The sequence below is a fragment of the Gobius niger genome (assembly GCF_951799975.1).
Source record: "Gobius niger genome assembly, chromosome: 16".
Lineage (NCBI taxonomy): Eukaryota > Metazoa > Chordata > Actinopteri > Gobiiformes > Gobiidae > Gobius > Gobius niger.
This window is the reverse complement of record NC_136867.1, coordinates 2,059,729-2,080,015: the sequence shown is the minus strand read 5'-3', so window position 1 is coordinate 2,080,015 and position 20,287 is coordinate 2,059,729. Positions and strand designations below refer to the sequence as shown.

The 20,287-nt window shown below is 44.1% G+C and overlaps 1 protein-coding gene across 1 annotated transcript; it reads right to left on the bottom strand.

Moving 5' to 3' along the window:
* Positions 1-4,919: 4,919 nt before the first annotated feature.
* Positions 4,920-18,482, bottom strand: ythdf2 (YTH N6-methyladenosine RNA binding protein F2). The gene is made up of 5 exons (XM_079573205.1): positions 18,087-18,482; positions 16,282-16,361; positions 12,640-14,307; positions 8,042-8,107; positions 4,920-5,959 (listed from the first exon to the last, which is right to left on the bottom strand). The coding sequence occupies exons 1-5, from the start codon at positions 18,133-18,135 to the stop codon at positions 5,936-5,938; spliced, it is 1,887 nt and encodes a 628-aa protein (XP_079429331.1). The 5' UTR covers positions 18,136-18,482; the 3' UTR covers positions 4,920-5,935.
* Between the last annotated feature and the right edge of the window lie 1,805 nt (positions 18,483-20,287).

Sequence of the window (20,287 nt, the reverse complement as noted above, 5' to 3'; positions counted from 1 at the left end):
TCTCCATTCCACATTCCATGAAAATAACGAATGTGCTGAATGTCACGGGCCCGTGCGCTCTGTTACACCCTGTTGAGACATTAATAAATGAAAAGTTACGAATGTCACGAATGATGGAAACATGGCATTTCTAACACATCGTGCCTTTGGACTAACGAATGTTCCGCAGTGCGACTTTAAGGTTTTTCTTTCTGTCTGGCACCTCACAGCTCCCTCCCCCAGGCCCTCCTCTCCCCCCTCCCGTGGTGATGGCGGGCCCTTGGCGATTAGCATCCCCGGGGGAGCGGGGGGTCCCCGGAGGTGTGTGATAAGACTCAGGCAGAGGATTCCCTGGAGGCAGCGACGCGTGTCCCCCCTTCACCGCGGCGCTCAGGAGGACCACCCCCACTCTCACTTTCGCTCTGTCACTTTGTGGCTCCACTCGCTGCTCACTGTCACATGTTTAAGGCACCATCGAGTTTACCTCTAAAGGCCCCATACACACGTTTCTATAAGTCATCAAATATTTATTTGTGTTGAATCATTCACTTTGTGATAAGAGCAATCCCCCAAAATGACTTTCCTCATAGGCTTTTATTCCAGTCAGCGCTGACCCACTGCAGGTCAGGTTTCTTACACTCCAGGACTCAAATGCTCTTTTCTGGATCGGCTTCATTTGAAAGACTAATAATATAATATAAAAGCTTGAGCTTTTTCGAGGCAAAAAAGACCATTGAAAAAGAGGCCAGTTTTGGTCCTGCCTAACTGTCTCCACCTGCCTGTGTGAGGCTCTGGCGCCCTCTGGTGGCTGATGGCAGAACGCACTCATCTCTTCAGTTCATGATCAGGTGATTCAAACACGGTGGACAACAGGAAGAGTCAGGAGAGATGGGACTTGAACCCACAACCCTGTGGACAGAACAGTGTTCTGCCATTTAACCAGCAGACCAGGGGTAGGTGACATCAGAGGCCCGGGGCCCAAAGCCGGCCCCTCAGCACAGAACCTGGACCCACGATTTGGAGAAATTATGTATTATGTTGAATTATGTAAATAAGAACAACTCAGTATTTTTACATTTCCTGCAGAGCGTCCCACAGGGTCAGAGGTTCGCAGCCTTCATGATCAGAAGAGCCAATGTTGTGGAATGGAATGGATAAAGAGTTCATATATTACGCGGCTTATAAACTTTTGTTAAATTGACCTTACAGCCTCCACTGAAGTGCCGTCTGTGTCGGTTTGAAATAGCTGAAACTAAACAGTGAACTCCAGGCCTATTGTGACTAACTAAAATAAAAACAAAAACATTTAATGCAGCTTAGCAGCTTTTCAAAAGTCAACGTTAAAATGAGGAACATTTACTTGTGTTGGACTTTGTTTGCCTGGACACTACATTGCTTTGTTTCATTGTTAATGTTGTGCAGCCCTGTGAGGAAACTTACATCAGCTCCAGGTCTAAAATAAATATGCAATAATTCACAATAATATTCATTTCCATGTTTGTTTCTAGTCAAGGCCAGGAGGAGCCATTACAAGGAGGTCATATAAAGATACTTTGGGCTACAAAGGTGAGGTTCGGCTCCTGTGCAGGCTCCAGGCACAGCTCTGAGGAGAAAACTGTCAGAGCTCAGGGTATACTTTAAACATCTCAATAAAAAAGCTGAAGTTTTAACAGCAGTGATTTCCAACCAATGGTACAGGGCCCCTACAGAGCACCACAGTGATCATCTGTTTACATGTCTGATATCTCGCGGACATTTGTCTTTAATAAAGAGGTCAGGACAAACACTGGGCATCTGTTGTGCTCTCAGCCTAGAACTGATCTGCCCACGAATATCAGCCAGTTCTTTGAGCCCAAACGCAAACCTAAGCAATACACACATACACAATGTTAGAATATATGGTATCTGTTGAGAAACATTAAATCAGGAAACTTTAATGTATGGATGTTTCTGTTATTTCAAGACTATTGACATTGTCGACTGGCACTGAAGGCATTTTCTCAGTGAGCTTCTCGATGTGGTCACAGAAATGGTTTACACTTCAGACTGTTTTAAGGACCTCATGAAGCTCATGGAGAAAGGGGAATTCATTTTACTGTGACATGACAGCAAAAACAAGCCGCTGAACACATTCTTTATGTTAGAGAATTAACACTGGTGTTGGAGAGGATAGATGAAGAACAGGCAGCAGTCTGCATGTCTTATACAGGAGATGTTTATTTACCGTTGGTGCGGGACCCGGGGACATGAACTCGAGACAATACGCTAGTCCTAGCATTCAAGTCTGTGTATGCTTCCACAGAAGAGGCATAAATACTCTCAGAGTCAGACTGATATGCAGGCGAGAGGGCGCCTGAGCTCCACAGTCAAGGCTATACAGAGAGAGTACGACAGCACAGCCTGACCCAGTATGATATACAGCAATTTCATTTTATACTCCAACGACTCAATGTATTCCTTTTTCCATTGTAAAGTGATAAACACTTAGAATACATTTTCATTTATGATTATTTTCTTTCATGTGTCTTTTAGAAGTTAAATACCATTGTGTTCAAGGAAACTGTACAAACTGGTGTCCCAGTGTATGTTAGTTATAGAAGTGTCTATGCTTTGTTTAATGGATAAAATAAATCCTTTTGGGGCTCTGGTTTGAGACGGGACAAAGTGGCTTTTCTCACATTGAAGGGTGTGTTCGTGGTGCTTCAGCTACTCAGATATACAGTCTATGCCCGGACTACGAGCTCTCCTTTAGGTCTTCCTTTGGCTGCAGAGCAGGTCTTCCAAAGGAACTGGGTGGAGATCCTCAGCATGATGAACAATAAAGGAACTACACTTAGGTCAACCTAAAGGGGCTTTCGGTTCCAGAGCGGCACTTGAGGGTCAGTGTGAATGCAAACGCAGAACTATACACCGGTCTAAAGAGAAACAGGAGTCTCTCTGTGGGTCAGAGCGGGTGTGACTGTGACTGACCCCTGGTGAACGACTCTCGCTTTGACGCTCAGGAGGACGATTGGATTACTGCTCTGATGATGCAAAATGGTTTCAATTTAAATCAAAGCACGTCTCTCTTTCCCCTTTCCTCTTCATGAGCCGATAGAAGAGCTTTCCTCCTGGCTTCGCGTATGGTGCGACGCTATACGCCGAACACGGACTCGACTAACTCTGGAGTAAACGCAGTTGGAACGAGGGCAGTCTCGGGCCGTCCCACAAAGGCTCCAACATGTGAAACCCTGTGGCCTTACAAACCGCTTTAAAACTGTGCGTTAACCCACTCCATACCAGCACAGATCACCCCACTCACCCATCAGGCCGAGCCAACAGGTTTTTAAAGGCAGGGGAAACCGACCACCTGGAGTAAACCATGCACAGGCCAAATGCTGTTAACTTAAGGTAATAAAGGTTATTGCCAAATTAAAGTTCAGTATCAGAGGTTTGAAAAATTGTTCTGATAAAAATTGATAGTTTCTCAAGAGATTGCAATTTGGCAAACTGAAGATCTATTAACATAAGCTTTTCAAAGCATTCGGGCACTAATCTATTTTACACATCTCACCTTTAAACAAAAAGAACCAATTGCTTCAGAAAAATAAATTGACTACAGCCAGTTAGTATTTCCTGCTGCACTTTTTATTTCCCTTTAACAGCACTCTGCAAGGCCTGTGACTTTGGTCATTGTGATGTACTTTTTCAACTTTTGGCAACGCGCAGCTACTGTTTACAGAATATTGACATCTTTCACTTTGCCAAAGCAGATCATTAAAATCCCTTTGGAAATCCCCCCCATCAGCCAGACATTTCATTAACATTATCATCTGTGGAAGTTCAGGCAGCCCAGTTTGGAGAAATCAGACGAACACAACCACACGTCACTTTGTGGAGCATCTTTTATTCTGCCACAAATAAAAGCCAGTAGTTATGGAAGAGGACCTTGCATTTTGTACTCACCAAATGGCATTCTGAACATGGAGGCGGCGCAGTGATGGTACGGTGTGATCAGTGGGACGGGGGGGCGGGGCGACATGGCAAAAATACACACACACACACACTATAGCTCCGGAAACTTCACACCAGGAAATATAAGAGCCAGCTTTTTCAGAGCGATCACACATCAGTAAATGACAAAGACTGGTCAAGAGTGCGAGTCACATAAAGAAAAGACTAATCACCATCTTGCAGTGGACCAGTTGTCGACTTGTTAATTGAGCTTTTGGGGCGTTTTATTCATTTAACAGTTTTGAGTGGACATTACACATAAATGTGACAGAAAACCTCCTTTATGGCACCTCAGCATTGATATTTCTTAGTTTCACCTATTCATTTCTGTGAAAACTACCCCATCGAAAAAGGCCTGTGTTGGTTTGGAGCGCCAGGAATTGTTCGTCTTCCAAAATATTCTCATACTGCTGAGGAACAGAGATTTGTCATAGCGGAAACTAATTATGTGCGACAAATGTGGCAGATAGAAGCTCCAAGGATGCTTTTCACCGCGATGTTCCAAATGCACCTTGCAGAGGGAGCTCCAGGCTGAAACGCCACTGTTAATATGGTATCGAGGCAGACAATAGATTGTAGATAATATTGGAAGGGCTGTTTGGAACATGGATGCAAATGGGGGTGGGGAACTGGGAAAATGGATGGAAAAAGTAAAGAAAAAAGGGGACAATGGGGAAAACATGGAAAACATTGGGAACGAATGAGGGCAAAAAGTTTAAATCGTTTAACTGGAAAACTAGGGGGAAATTGGGAACCATGTGGAAATAATGGGGGAAAAAATGGAAAATGTTCTTGCCTTTAGTAGTGCGCACACCAGTGTAAATGAAGATGTTTTTGTATATTTCTGATGGTTTGCAAAAACATTGCTTCATCGTCATCCCCACAATACTGAGATACTCATTTTGGTCAACGCTAACCCCTGTGTCCAGAGTAAATATCAATGCTGAGGGACCCGACAATGTTTTCATGACTGGTTGTGGTCGCCGTGCAGCCCCGCCCCCGGTCAGTGGTGTGAGTGGACAGACACAAGCAGTGGGAGGTGTTCAGTGGACAGGTTCAGGGTGTGCAGGTTAGCATGTGCACTCAGACACCTATGAAAAGGAACCAGACATTTACAAACCAGGGGACTGCACACGCTTCTGCTCAGTATACCACATTTATTACTTTTAAACTGATTCATAGAAAGAGCCGGGGCAAGGCCACTCTTGTCTCTTAAAAAAGAAAAAAAAAAAGGAGGAAACAAAAAAAAAGAGCAGCCCGTAGCATTGGTTTAACTTGTCCAAGAGAAAAAAACGTCCAATTTGTTTGTTTTTAGACAATAAAATTCTCAACTTAACCTTCCAACCCCTGTTTCATAACCATCAGACACTACCTTTCCCTATAGTATCCATTCAAAAACAAAACGAGGGCCGTGGCGAACATCTGCAGTCCTCTCAAAAACAGAAACAACGATGGCGACAGAAGCTGGAGTGACGGTGACGGGGCGTCGCTCTCCTGAATCCTTGCGACGGCATGGAGGGTGAGCGGTCGGTGGAGAAAATGAGACGATCTGCCCCCTCGATCACGTCGGGGAAAAACGAGTGGAAGCCAACACTACAGAGTTCTATCAGAGCGCCGTTTGACAAGTCGAGAACGGTTCTTGGGACCATAAAAACAGAAGAATGATCCTTTCGTTTTTAAAAATGGAGAAAGCAGCATACAGGGGAGAAAGCATATGTAGTGGAATGGGGCGGGGCAAAAAAAAGATTTCACCTAAGGGTGCTATGCATTTAGCTGTAGTCCTATGAATAGTTGTTTTCCTTTTTTTTGTTTTTTACTACAAGTTTGAAGTAAGTCTTTAGAGTCAAAAGAAATCAAAGTCTTCATTTAGTTGTGTGTCCTTGGTTAATTGATCACCCCTAGTAGAATTATAGATGGAGAAGGTGGTTCTGGCTTCAGGCCATAGCAGTCTTTTGCAGAGCTGTTACTTGACTCGTCCTTGGCGCTCCTGGAACAAAAAGGGAAAGGAGTTACACAAACACGCACGCAGGAGTCAAAACGCTCATACAGACGCTTTTCTAAAGGGCGTATCGCACCACATGGCTGAAATCGAACCTGTTAGTTTTCACCGAGACTACTTGGAGACTCGCCTCATCTCCAGAGGACGTCTCAAAGACAGCTCCGTGACCAGCAAGTCTCCAACTAGTCTACAGGCCGGTAGGGTCTCTCACTGCCCTCTGCAAACCCTTTGAGCGCCTCTACAACGCTTTGAACATTTGACTGAAATGGGTCAAGTATGTATCAAGTAAGTATAATGGGAGATGTTGCGGATTATGTCCAACATGTTCATAACTAAGTGTAGAGGAAAGTGAACTATGGCTATATCCACACGAGTCATTTCAGAAACTTTCTCTAAACACAGGGCCAGCTCAGGAAATGTCTGACAATGCCGCGTTACATCTGCCAGGCCTGTGTGAGGCGCTGTGGCTCTAGAATATAGAACAAGACTGTAGATAACGCATGCGCTGTAACCCTTCTGAAGTATAAACAAAACTACTGGTGAAAATAAAACTTCTCAATGTATTTATGATTAACAGATGTGACGAGGAGGTCAATTTATTCTTCACTCATGGAACTAGAACAGAAAAACTGTTTGACTCAGTAAGAGTCTGGTCACTGTCAGACTGGATCGAGGCTAACTCTGCCAGTTCTATCTCTGTTACCTGTGGCTCGCCGTGGGGTACAGGAGTGGACGATTGTGCTGTAAAGTTATTCTAAGGTCAGTAGATCATGATGATGTCATCGTTTTAGTAAAAGTTGTGGAGACGCCGATTGCGTACACACGGTTTTGTGATCTTGCCACTCTGGGACCCAGTTTGGAAAATGTTTGTTTACAGACCCCCAAAACACCGGGTTTGTGGATTGACCAAATAGGTTTGTGTTATTCTTTGTAGAAGGTTCATACTGTCTTCTTAAGTTAAGTCTATTACAGTTTTGTTTCTTTTAGTAAGACAGAGGGTTTAGTTTTAGATCACCAGGTGTCGCTTCTGAGGAAGATCACAGGAAGTGATCGAAACTAGTCAAGCAGGTAAAACTAAACCCTCTGTCTTACTAAAAGAAACAAAACTAATAGGTTTGTGTTATTATTCACGTCACGCGGACAGGGCCTTAGCATAAATATCATCTTAGTAGCTGACTGTCCAGGCTTTAAAGGTAGTTAGTTACTCAAGTAACCAAAAGGGACAAGTAGCTCAGCGCTTTTATTTTGGAGCAGGGTTTCTGCATGCAGCAGTAAGGCACATTTTATTATTTTTAATGCCTAAATACTATATTATCAATGCCACCAAAGCAAAAAAAAATCTTGGCATATTTCATTCAAACATGAGGGCAAATTTTGATACTCAACACCAAATTGGACACGATGGCAAAAGATTGTGTAAAATGGCAGTCAGAACAAACCAGACTAAAATCACAAGTGATCACAAGCGACCGACCACCAATTCATTTTCTCGAAGGAAAGGTGTGGTTTACTAAACTATTTAGAACACGGTCTAAAGCTTGATCGAAAAACCGCTCGTCATGTTGGATCAGTAAATAAATCCGTTAACAAACTACAAGCTTCCGTATGTGGAATAGTGAGTCATTGTCTTGCCGTTCCTCCTCGTTCTGTGATCGGTCCCAAATCCATGCCAACATGTCGGCCATGGTCCCCAGACTGCTGTGCAGTTTGAAATGATTCAAGCGCACACAGCTGTCTGGTGTCAGCAAGGCTAAGTCAGAACTGCAGGTCAATTTGTTTTAGACCATAGTTCGAGTTTTTAATAAAAAATATTTGAGAAATGTCAGTGGTTTACTAAGAAATGTCGATTTAACGCCAGTTCATTTAATGACCCGAATGAACCTTGTGGAAAATTAGCTCGTAACCCCCGGCTTAAGGACTTCACACTGCATTGATGAAAGCAGTGATTTGAAAGCACACATTCTGCTCCAAATACCAGCTCAAGACACCATTAGCTTTGGAAGCACCAGAGTCACGGTTTTCTCTAAAGCTTTAAAGCGAGTCCGGCGTGTCAGGAGTGGCTCCCAGTACCTGGATCCTGTAGTGACTCCTGCTGCTGGGGGTGCTGGGGTACGGCTCGCTGCCCTGGACCTCCACCTGCACACACACGGAGAACATGAGGTCAGCACTATTCGCTTACTGAAGGTCAGAACAGGCAATTCCTCCCCCGCCCAGGTCAACCACAGCCCCTGGATCAGGCCGGACAACCTTCTAAACAAACCAAAACCAACATGGACACGCAGTGACGCCGAGGAGACGTCGTTCATGGGCACATTTCAGATTTACAAGGAATTGAAGAGAGCAGTAGATTTTAACTGTTGTGCTCAAAGTCACTCCCAACTTTGTGAACTAGGGATGCACTTTTTCTAAAACAGATACAAGTAACAGTACTTTAACTTGAGTACTTGCCGATACGAGTACAAGGCATTTTCCTCAAACATACTTAGTCTATACACTAGTACGCTGATTTTTTCATAGCAGACTGGTAACTAGTAACTCATTTACCTAAAAAAAGTAGCTATAATTTCTCTAATATTTACTGAATAAATCATGGTTTTCCAGGGCTTAATGTTGTCATTGTTTCCTGGGTCTCACTTTGTTGATTTATAAAAGATGAAAATGATAGATGGTAAAGTCCACAGTGATCATCAGAGACACAACAGCCCATGTCCTAAAGTTACTCAATGCCTGTGCTGTACTTTAAATACTATTAATAGATGATTACATATTTATACTATGACTACATTGGCTCCTTTCTGCATTAGCTACAATACAACTCCATGTGGATTTCCCCGCAGGTTTCTGTCCATGTTAGAACATATGAAAGATCAGACTTTATTGACCTCACAATGGAGAAAAGAACAGACATTTTTAATAAAGTCTCTTGGTATCGGTTAATATCGGATATCGACAGATACTCAAACTCCCAGTATTGTATCAGAAGGAATACAGGAATAAAAAAAAGGAAAAAAGCTGGATTCGCACCTCTCTACCGGAAGTTAGATTTGCTGATGCAACAAGTCTCCAAGCATATTGGCTTAAGACGTTTTTTTAAAGAATGTCCAGAGCTGTTAGCCGCTGGTTAGCAACATTAGCTACTCGTCCTGTAAACACTGCAGACCCAGCGCTGAGGTCAAACAAAGACAACATATAGCGCTGCTTAATCCACTCTGATGAAGTCCGTAGTAGTCAGCTCTATTAGTCTGCTATATTGTGTTTAGATTTCCACTGCTGTGGGATTTTTGTGCAGAGAAGAAAACTACACATTTTTGGAAACCTTATGGTATAAGCAATGAGAAAAACAATGTTTCCATTTGCCATTGTCATTTGGTAAAATCCTGCAATTAAACCATCTTTCCATTAGAGTCAATGGGGAGTTATGACATAATTTACTTCGTTATTTACTTTGACTGGAACGACCAAGTGGAATTTTCTGCCAAACTACATATTTTACTCCCCATATAAATGTTCTTTCAATTTATTAGCACACTTTTTCCTTTACAAATCACAGCAAATGGAAACATTGATTTTCCTGATTGCTTATTTAGACCACATGAATAAGTACAAGTACCCGATACACGATACTGGTATTGGTGCACCCTATTGTAAAAGCATTTCTAACGCCTCAGCTCTTCGCTGGTAAATGGTCGAGATCGAGCAGCTGGCTCATGGTTAATAAAAAAAAAAAAGGATCTCAGGTTAGAAACTAAGCTCTTTTCCCACAAATGTCTGCTTTGACAACATACTGAAGACAAAACTAATGTTACTAGATACATATATTTAAAAAATCATTGACCAGTCAGCTTACAACATAGACTATCATGGACAGCTCCCCCTCACTCCTCCCCGTTCACCATAATGACCGTGTTTGAGGGGGAAGTCATGGCGGATTTACAGACTCCTCCTCCCCAGCTCTGACGAAGCATGTTCCTAAAAAGGGCATAAGGGCGGGATCTTCACTGTAGACTCCGCCCTTGCGTGACGTGTCGCTCGCGCTGTCCAATGCTAACAGTCAGACCCTCATTAAGTACGAGATTTCTAAAACTATTAAGAAAACCAGCCTGGTTTCTTAAATTGTGACTAACCCAGCGTTACCACAGGAGGAATATCGAGCCGTAAAAAGAGTTTAAAAATTAGAAAGCAGGCGTTGAAGTTGTTTTTAACATGTCTAAAGTCCAATGCTTTTCAATGGGGGACAAGCGGCGATATGGAGGTGCTACAGCAATGGCGGCCTCCAGTGTGGTGGGCATAAAGCAGAGCAGCCGGCGGACATTGGTTTTATATAGCACTTTTCTGGACACCACCAAGGTTTGAGTGCATTATTCATTCACTCCAACCTTGATGGTGGGAAGCCACTATTGTAGCCACCGCTGCCCCGGGGTAAAGTGACACAAGCAGGGCCAGGGTACGGGGACCTCTACGGGATTTGGTGCTTTTTTTTTTTTATCTGGAGGAGATTCTAACCGTATTGTTTCAGTATTACTTTCAAAAGAGTTAATTTTTCAAATGTAAACAGTATTTTAGCGTCATCATGAACGCAACCAATAAAAGTCAGGTTACTGTAGTGATATTGCCAGGATCCACAGATTCTGGGGTGCTCCGGGTGTAAAGGAACGATTCATAGGGAACGTGAGACAAAAGGATGAACCACTGGTTTCATAATCCCTGTGCTCTTTAGGCTGGTTTATTGGTCATATCTGCTCTCGCTGCAGTTGCTCCTCACTTAGGATTTCCTTTTTTTAAAGCACATGGAGTTGCCTTGTGTATGAAGAGCTCGGTATAAATAAACATGCCCTGCCTTGATTTCTGTCTTTTTTTTGCTGTGAACTAGTTTGTAAAAGGCCCGGTAAGATGGCACTGCTAGCATGCTATACAACAGGGCTGCACAAAGTGAGGAGTTCTTTTGAGGCGAAGGCCTTCACACCGTCCCCTCACCTGCAGAGAGCAGGACGACACTCAGTGACTAAGGGTTTGAGCCAGAGCTACATCACTCTCTGCCTGCACCCAGTTTGTTTTCTTCCTGCCCCCGCTGCACCAGACTTATTCGTACTGGTAAGAGATGCAGAGAAGCCGTTTCTCAGACATCACTGTCAGTGTGACCGCTGTGCTTCACTGCAGTCTTTCTGCTCACCATCATTTCACTACAGAATCTTTCCTAAAATGATGTTGATAATTGGGTCGATTGAATTTATTCATTTTATTTTTGTACACTCCAATTGCTGCAAATAAAGGACAGTAAAGTTATTCCATTATTGGTTCAAAGGCAGCTTAATCCTCTGGGGCCCCTGTACTATTGTTTGACAGTCCTGCCAAATACATGTTATTGCACTACACTTTCACATTTGAATATTGCAGTAATTCGACAATAATTTAACAAAGACGATAAGCTAAACTGTAGTGAATGTTATTAAACCAAGCAAGTTAGAAATAATCCTCAGTATTTATCATTATTTACAGGCTGTACAGCGGGGACAAAAGCCAAAACTTGGTGCTACAAATTGAATAAAGTCTGGTCAGCTATCCAGGCTATCACCCCAGCACTTCTCCACAAGTGCTGCTTCGTGGAGAAGTGAACCTGCTTTTGGACAGGGAGGACGGTTAATAAGCTCGTCCATTACATCAGCTATTCTCAGGCAGACGTTATTTTAGGTCAACATGGTAAATCAAAAAATGCAATGATGTTTAATGAGATATACAGCGATTATTAATGGAAGGAAAACAAAATCTGAGATCAGTTAAGTTTCTTTAATCCTCAAAGCCACCGGGGCGACCTGTAGGAGCAGTGGGCAGGAGCAGTGCAGCACCCGGGCACACATCTCCAGAAACACCTGGCTGGAGCCTTAACCTATTATACATGTTTTTAGTGGTAGGGGAAACCGACGGAAACCTACGCAGACACGGGGAGAACAGAGTGCAGAGAAAGGCAGGATCGCAGGATAAATGGAGATGTAACAAAACTTGATTTCTGAGCAGAATCAGGCACATGAATTTTGCAACAAATGTGTGTTCAAACCCGAGCCGAAACGTGTGGAGTCTGGCAGGCCAGGCTCACAGTTCTGCGCAGACGAACCTGCACCGAGTACTCACAGGAACATATTACATTTATTTGCAACTACCAATTCACCTTATTCCGCCCCGCCCACATTTTTGCCACTTTTTGCGGTGTCTCGGCACCTCGTTGTCCAGACTCTTCCGGTCGAGCGCGAAGCCCGTTCATTTTAACGGAGAACGAGGGAAAATATTCTCCGCTCAAATCTGATGTTTAGTCGATTGATTTGTGTAAAATGGCCAATGTTCATTTGCACCGACATGTCAACCCTGCACCGTTTCTCTGTGCGGCCTGAAAACGGCTTTGTTCTCGTGTAGTGACTGATTTTATGTGGACTTCTCCAGCCCCATGTTAACACATAGGAGAAAAGGGGCGGGCACTATTCATGGCGGCGCCCACGCGAGCCTCCGGAATAAGGTGAATAACACCACTCAAATTGCGCTGTGACACTTTGAAGCATTTTGGGTCATGAACAGATGAAACACATGAACAACTATCAAGAAAACATGAAGCATTTCAGAAGATTCTTTGAAAGAGTAGCCCACAGTTGATCATATCCCCATGAGCCCAGGGCTGTTACCTTTTTGACACACTCCTCCTCCTCTTGGCGTTTCTCATAGTGAGAGAAGTCGTCAAAGATGGAGGTGGTGTGTTTGTACGCAGCCATGATCTTCAGCACCTGCCGGGCCTTGTCCAGGGGCACCTCCTGTGTGTCCCGAGAGTTGGTCACTGGCTTGTTCTCATTGTTCTCCAACCGGATGTGCCGCAGCTGACTGTTGGGAACGTCTTTAACAAAGATCCAACGAACATCGAAGCGGCCCTTCCACTTGTCCTGCGACCACACGCCCGCAGATGTGTTATAGTCCACGGGAGAACGCATCTCTGCCACGCCGCAGAAGTGACCGCTCCCGTTGACGCTGAACAGCAGGTAGAGAGGGCCCTTGGCTCCCAGCGAGCGGTAAGCTGTGTCCAGACGCTTGTTGCCGTGCTCCGTGCTGCACCAGATGTTGTATTTGATGGAGCGGTGGATGTCGTCCTCGGAATAGCTCTTGATGATGAACACTCGCCCTTGTTTGGGGTTCCAGTCAAAGTCCTTGGGGTTGTAGTTGTTGACCATTCGCAGCTTCTCTAGGACGGGGTGGGGTTCAGAGGGGACACTCGGAACCACTGACACCCCAGTGGAGGGGGGAGACTGGCCTGTCCCACTGCCACCAGCCTCCCCAAAGCCGTTGGTGCGGTTCCGAGGGGGGATCCAACGGGTGGGCTGCTGTTGGCCTGGAGGAGGGCCCTGGGACAGAGGGGGCTGTGCCAATGGCGACATGGCCGGCTGACCTCCAGCCTGCAGTGGGCCCATCTGGGATGCAGGTGGCACCAGCTGCCCATTGCTGAGGGGCAGCTGAGGGGTTCCGGCCGCCATGGCTCCAGGTTGGGGGGACGCCTGGTTAAGAGGCTGCCCGTTGGTGGGGGCTGGAGCCACCTGCTGTGGTGTGGCGGCTTTGGGCATGCTGCCCTTGTTGTCCCACGTGCCGATGTCCATGTTGTGTTTAATGGGCGGAGGGGGCAGGTTGGCGCCGGCCATGCCTCCCTTGGTTTTCAGCTTGGGCTGAGGCTTGGCTGGTTTGCTGGCAATGTCTGCCCAGGAGGCGGGCTTGGCAGGAGCTATAGACACAGGAGGCATGCTGGGGGGGCCCACAGAGGACACAGGACCTAAAGCACCCCCACCAGGTAAAGCCGAGCCGACCACTTTAGGAGCAATGTCCCCGCTGCTGCCCGGGGCAGTGCTGCCGATCTTCAGTCCTGCCATGCTCTGGTCCAGGCTGTTCATGCCAGGAGCCTTGTTCAGGGGCTCGTTGGCAGGAGCAAACGGTGACTGTCCATCGATCATGGCGCCTCCTAGGGAGCTGGGGGCGTAGGCGTAGCTGCTGCTGTAGCCTGAGCTCTGCGGAGTGCCCGACTGTCCCTGAGAGCTGCTACTGCCCCACGCAGAGAAGTCAATGCCACTGGGAAAGAAGTTGAAGCCATGCTGGCCCAGGAAAGGATTGCTCCCCAGGGGGCCCGGCTGACCAAACATGGCGTCTGGGAGGTAGTGGGGCTCCCCGTTGCTCAGCTGTCCATAGGAGGCCAGGTAAGGCATAGGAGGGTCTCCACCCGTGGACCATGCAGCCTCGTTGAGGGAATAGGAAAATCCTATGGAGGGACTGTAGTAGCTGGGCATGTAGGAGTCCGACATGGCCGTATAGGCATTGCTCTGCAGGAAACAAGAACATACTTATCTTTAGAACACAAAGGTCACAAATAAAATGCTTTATTATTTTATGGTCATATTGAGAGTCTGCCTCTTTCGGCATGGAGCGTGTGGTCACCTAATCAGGACGCTTATATAATCACCAAACACTTTCTGCCCAAGTCTCCCGTAGATATAACACAGTAACTAACATAAAAAAACAGTCTGCTGTTGAAAAGTAAGAGATTTAATGGGGATTTTTAATTCAATGACTGATTTACTTTAAGTGGCCACATATCACAGTCTTGATCATCCAAAACCTCAGAAAAGGATTTTGACGTCTGATTTTGTTGTTTCATAACACTGGAATTTGATTTTGGGGAATCAGAGCTCTCCCCATTTAATAAGGAGAATAAGTTAAAACAATTAACAGCGTTTAACCTCGAAAAGTGGTATAGTTCTGGAGCCCTTTTCACACACTCAACTGTAAAAGCAGCCATGGCCAGTGCAGTGCTACAACATCAGGGAGAGTGATATTTTGGAAGGCTAGTCGCAGAGTGAGCTTCCCCTCAGTGTCACTGTTTTACTCTTGAGTATCATTGTTTTACATTTACACTTGTACACATCCCCGTGGCAAAAATAAGGGTAAAAATGTGTCAAAATATTAGTAATAAAAAAAACATTGGGAAGAGGAGAAAACATATTGGGACAAGAATAAGAAAACGTGGTAACATCACCCCTACTCCCGTAGGGAAGAAAGAAATGAAAATTGGGAAAATATATGGCAAAACATAATTTATTTGAGAACAACCAACCAAGTCTTTTCCTTTGATGCCGTCCTGGATCAACACCACAGCATTAAAAATTTGGATTTAAAGATAAGTTTTTTTTCGGTACTTGCTTTCGTTACTTTCATTTTTTGATATACCAGTACTATCTAAACTTTACCCCCAATACCACACCGGTATTGGTTAACGATACCCAGCCCTAAGCACATCAATAAAACAAACCCCTCTAAATTGTACAGATGACACCCGACTGAGTCACTGCTTGTCCCTAATGCCTGGTGGACAGACAAAACAAAAAAATTTTTGTCCATAATTTTTAGACGTCACATTTGTTATCTCACACACACACCCGGTTAAAAGAGACAATCGTAGCTGCGCCTATGACCAAAGTTCATCGGAGAGAATATCCGGCTATAGAAGGCGTGTTAAGCTGAGGACAGTGCCACATTCTAGTGCAGAAAAGTGCCGGGAAAGTCCTGTAAAATGCAGTCCGACCCGCTCATGCCTGGCCTCTGTTGACGAGACACTTGGCAATAGGGCTGCAACCAATGATTATTTTGGTAAATCGATTAATCTACTGATTGTTTTTACGATTGATCGCTTGGCTGTGAAAGGTGCATGGAATTGTTTTTTTTCAATTTCTTTTATCAAATAGAGCTAAAGTGGCGCCGCTTCAGGACATGTTGGAGTAAAGGCTGTAGGAGGCTCTTTGTGCTAATTCTGCTTTCTGATTGGACGGGACAAAGACAGATAATTATTAAATTGGCAATGTACAAAACACTGCAGACCCCAACTTAAAAAAACAAAGTAGGTTTTCATCCAAAATACATAATTGTCTTTTTTGCTCTATTTTAGTCTGCGATTACTAGAAAACGATTAATCGATCACTGAAATAGTTGACAACTATTTTAGTAATCGATTAATTGATTCGTTTTTTTCAGCCCTACTTGAGAAAGATTCTTGCTGCAGTGAGAGGAAGCTCACTCTGCGACTAGCCTTCCAAAATATCAGACTCTCCATGTTGGTCGTTGGTCTATAGTTGTACGACGGTTCTATTTTAAATCTTTGTCCCCGTCTCACTGTACGACCTATGGCCTGCAATTTTGAGCTACAACTTCAGATTTTCCCCACGACAGGTTGGTCGCAGACGGCCAAAATGGTGCAGTGTACACCCGGCATAAGATACAAGGGAAAGTCTCGCGGAGCTCACCTGTCTGGCCTGAGTGTTCAGGTAAGGCTCAAACTCATCGTCATTCAGCGAATCCTTTTGGCTCACAGCTCCGTTTTGCACTGAAAGCAGAAAAGCAGAGGTGTGTACGGGTTAGATCAACCGCATCAAATCAGTCAGCAGTCAAACCCTGAAAAAAGGATTTGTTTCATCTATAAAACATTTCAAAACACAAAAAATCTCACAGGTATGTGCAATGAAATCTTATCGTTTTGATCTGATGTATTGCGAGAAAGAGGCTTAGTTAGAAGCGATACATCCTCAACTCAATCCACCCAGTCCTGTCAATAAAATATTGAAATCCATACAACAATGATCACATATCAGCTTTTATACAAAACATTGACTTTTCTCTAATATTTTAGAGGTTTAAAGTGTCACCACTAATATGAGCCAAGCGCCAGTGCCAACGTTGCAAACATTTAAATAAGTTAAATAAAAATACGTCATTTAGTTTTCATCCAGATTTAATCAGATGATTCTTGTTTTAGTTGACAATTTTATGTATATTTATTTAGACAATTTAGTCAAAAATGCAACTTATCCCAAGAAATGGACTATACAATACAGCCCCAGTGTTCACCAGCCACAACAAGCCTAGATCCTGGTGGTTATCAGAAGGAGACCAACATGAAACACAATTGGTAATCGGCCAATGGAGTGTGTTTACATGCACTTAAGTATCCAGGTTATTAACGGGGACAGAAAGCTTCCTGATTTTGCCTGATTCATGTACAGAATCCTAGTTTCAGTTTCCTGGATAAGCCAACATCCCGGTTATCAGAAACCAGGATATTCTCAGTTTCCCGATTACTGTGCCGTGTAAACAGTGTCCTGTTTTTCACCATTGCTGGTACAGACAGATAAGATAAGCTTTCCTACAGCCATGTCATCTGGTACCAGGGTTTTTAAAACGTTGTATCTTCAACAAAACTTTGAAGTAACCTTAAAAACATATTTTTTGCTCAGTGGCATCTCCGTGAAAGTCAGCACTGCTCTCTAATCATAACAATTTTAACTTCATTTTTTTTTTCTTCCTATTCTCACGTCTGTCGCTGAAGCTGGGAAAGACCTCTACTAGAGTTTCCTTGGATAGTTCTTGTCCCTGTGCGAGGGAAATGGCCAAACAAGCCATGCATTAGCGACATTGCTAAAGCATACAGCGCCTTACCATAATTGGCATTAGCTCCGCCCCTCTCAGGAGCCTAAATATTCAGGATACTGTAGTGGCTCATGTAAACAGGGATACGAGTCTCCTCGTGTACACATCATATCCAGAATACTGTCATATTAGCCAGGATATACTCAATAACCAGGTTACTCCAGCGCATGTAAACATACTCAATGTGGAGCACGCTCGGGTTAGCTCCGTGTGACCGAGCGCCAACACTCCCGGGACGGCCCGAGGGGACAGCTACACGGGGCCCTGTGGCCAGCAGTCCTGCGGTGTCATTTTTGGAGCGATATTCCTCACTGGCGAGGAAAAAGGAGACAAATGCCTTACTTCCGCACTCATCTGCAGAGACGCTTGGCGCCGCTAACCAGGAAACTGCCCTGTGCGGTGACACGCTGCGTGGGACTTTATCCCCAGAGTTAGCTAGCCCCTCTCCCCACAGGCAAGGCGAATAAACCAAATAACATCCAAACTAAACACAACAGCGCCACGTGTTTGATATGTTTGATAGGAGAGGGACTAGTGTAAAGTTGAGTGACAGGCCTGAGAGCACGCAGTTCCAGCGCTCAGCCCGCGCTCAGCCCGCTCTCTACGACACTATCCGGGGCTTTACCTTTGTTCGCTTGGCCTTTCGGTCTCTGGATTGGGTCCAGGTGATTCATGAAGGTGTGATTTCTGAGAGGAGAGGAAGGGGAAAAATAGATGCAGATCAGTCCTTTCGCAGGTGGTCAGGCCGCTGTGGAGCTAAGCTATCCGGCTAGCCTGTGCGCTGTGCTGAAGTGTGGGCCGTGTTCGCTCGCTAAAGTCCTCGGGGTGGCTGCTCCGCGGGGCCGCTGGTGGACATGTCCCTCCCCGGGCTGTGTGACTGGCTTTGGTCCTGGTGACGGGGGCAGGTGAGGTGCTGTCGGCGTGAGGAGCGTTTCTCCAGAGCGGGTCACACAATGGCGGGCTGTGGGGTTGCTGCGATCACACTCTCAACATGGCTGGGCCTCACACCAGGAACTTTATCACCGCTGAGGGCGCCCCTAGTGGCAGGGAGGGAAAAGCGCACAGTCGCCCAGCTTCTCATAAACATGAACTGTTTGGGACCAAAACTGCCAAAATAATACATTAATTAATATAATGGCGAATAATGATTTAAATATCACCGCAAACACTGACATACAATTGCTATATTATTAATCAACATGCTATTTTCAGGTTAACATTAACATATACAAAATCCTATAATATTTTTGTGCTGCCTAAAGGCTGAAGTAAAAACATATATTATAGTAGTTGTTGTTGATTAAAAATGTAAGAAAAATATTTCAGCATTTGCAGTGATATTTAACCATTATTCGCCAATATATTTAATCATTAATTTGTTGATTTATTTAATATTTTGGCAGTTTTGGTCCCTCCATAATGAACCTCCATTTCTCTAATAAAACATGACACCTAAACTGGTCATTATAAATAACTTTATATTCCAAATAAGTTCGGAAAAGACATAAATAAAATAGGATACTTTTAAAAAATATAATTATATACAATTATAGTATGATTCATTTACATGTACAACATATACACAATATGCACATGTCCGGACAAACTGAGGCATGATTGGTGGGTTTCATGTACCAAAGGCAACAGATGTGAATCTGAATACAGTATAGATCAGGGGTCACCAACCTTTTCCTTTTTAGAGCCGAGGGCTACTTCAAGAGCATAAAGTTGTTCAAGGGCTATCCAGTTAGAAATAACACCCTGAAGACTCAAAGTTAAACTTTTAAATATAGACTATTAAGCATATTACAAATTCATGCTCAAGTCTCAAGAACACAAATAACTGTATTTTTAACATCAAGGTGCAAGATACTGAACTGTTATATTTGTAAGACTCAAAAGAAAAACAGAAAACCAAGGCACTCCTCCCACATCACAATTCTCTATTCACATTAAAAAGCCTTTATTGTGCTGGGCTGATGAATCTTAAAATCTTTAAAATATATTGCTGGTTTCTGCACGTGTGTCGACTCCAAACTAGCCTTTGTATTTTTGAGTCTCAAGGGTTACTGGGGACCGCGGGCATAGGGTTGGTGATCCCTGGTATCTACTATACCAGTGCAAATGGCGGGTAACGGGGAGGGTGAATTCGGGTAAAGTGGGACATTGGGTAATGTGGGACACAATGCTTTGATGTAAAAATATGTTTGAACCTAAACCTTTCTTAGCCAGTTGAAGGTAGCTTGGTACAAAACCTGCCCCTAATGAGCAGCTCGACACAGAAAACTAATCCCAGAATAGATCTGGATGAGGACCTAGCCTCATATTACTGTCACATCTCCATGGAGACGAGTTGAGACGTCCTGCTCCCAGGAAAGTTACAGTCAGGTCGGAGGAGAGGCTCACAGTACACACACAGGTTTGTTTGTAGGTTTTAAAGATAAAAATGATCTGTATAAAAATAACATTGGATTTTATGAAATGTGGCTTTAATTACTTGACACCGATGGAACAAATAGTTTTTAAAATGTCAGTTTTATTTAAAAAGTTACAATTAACTGGATTGATATGAAAAATGTTAATGTTTTCAACTTTGCTCCTGTTAATTCTTGATTATTTTTTGCTGTTGAAATGGCTGTTAGAAGACCACTTGGTTTAAACAAGATGTCCCACTTTAAAACAAAATAGATGAAGGCCTATGATACACAGAAACGATTGCCACCTGATGCTGATTTTAATACCATGTTTTTTGTTTTTGATGTTAGTAGAAAACATCTCAAGGATTTCTGAAAGGTATAACATGGATTTAGAAGATAAATGATTATC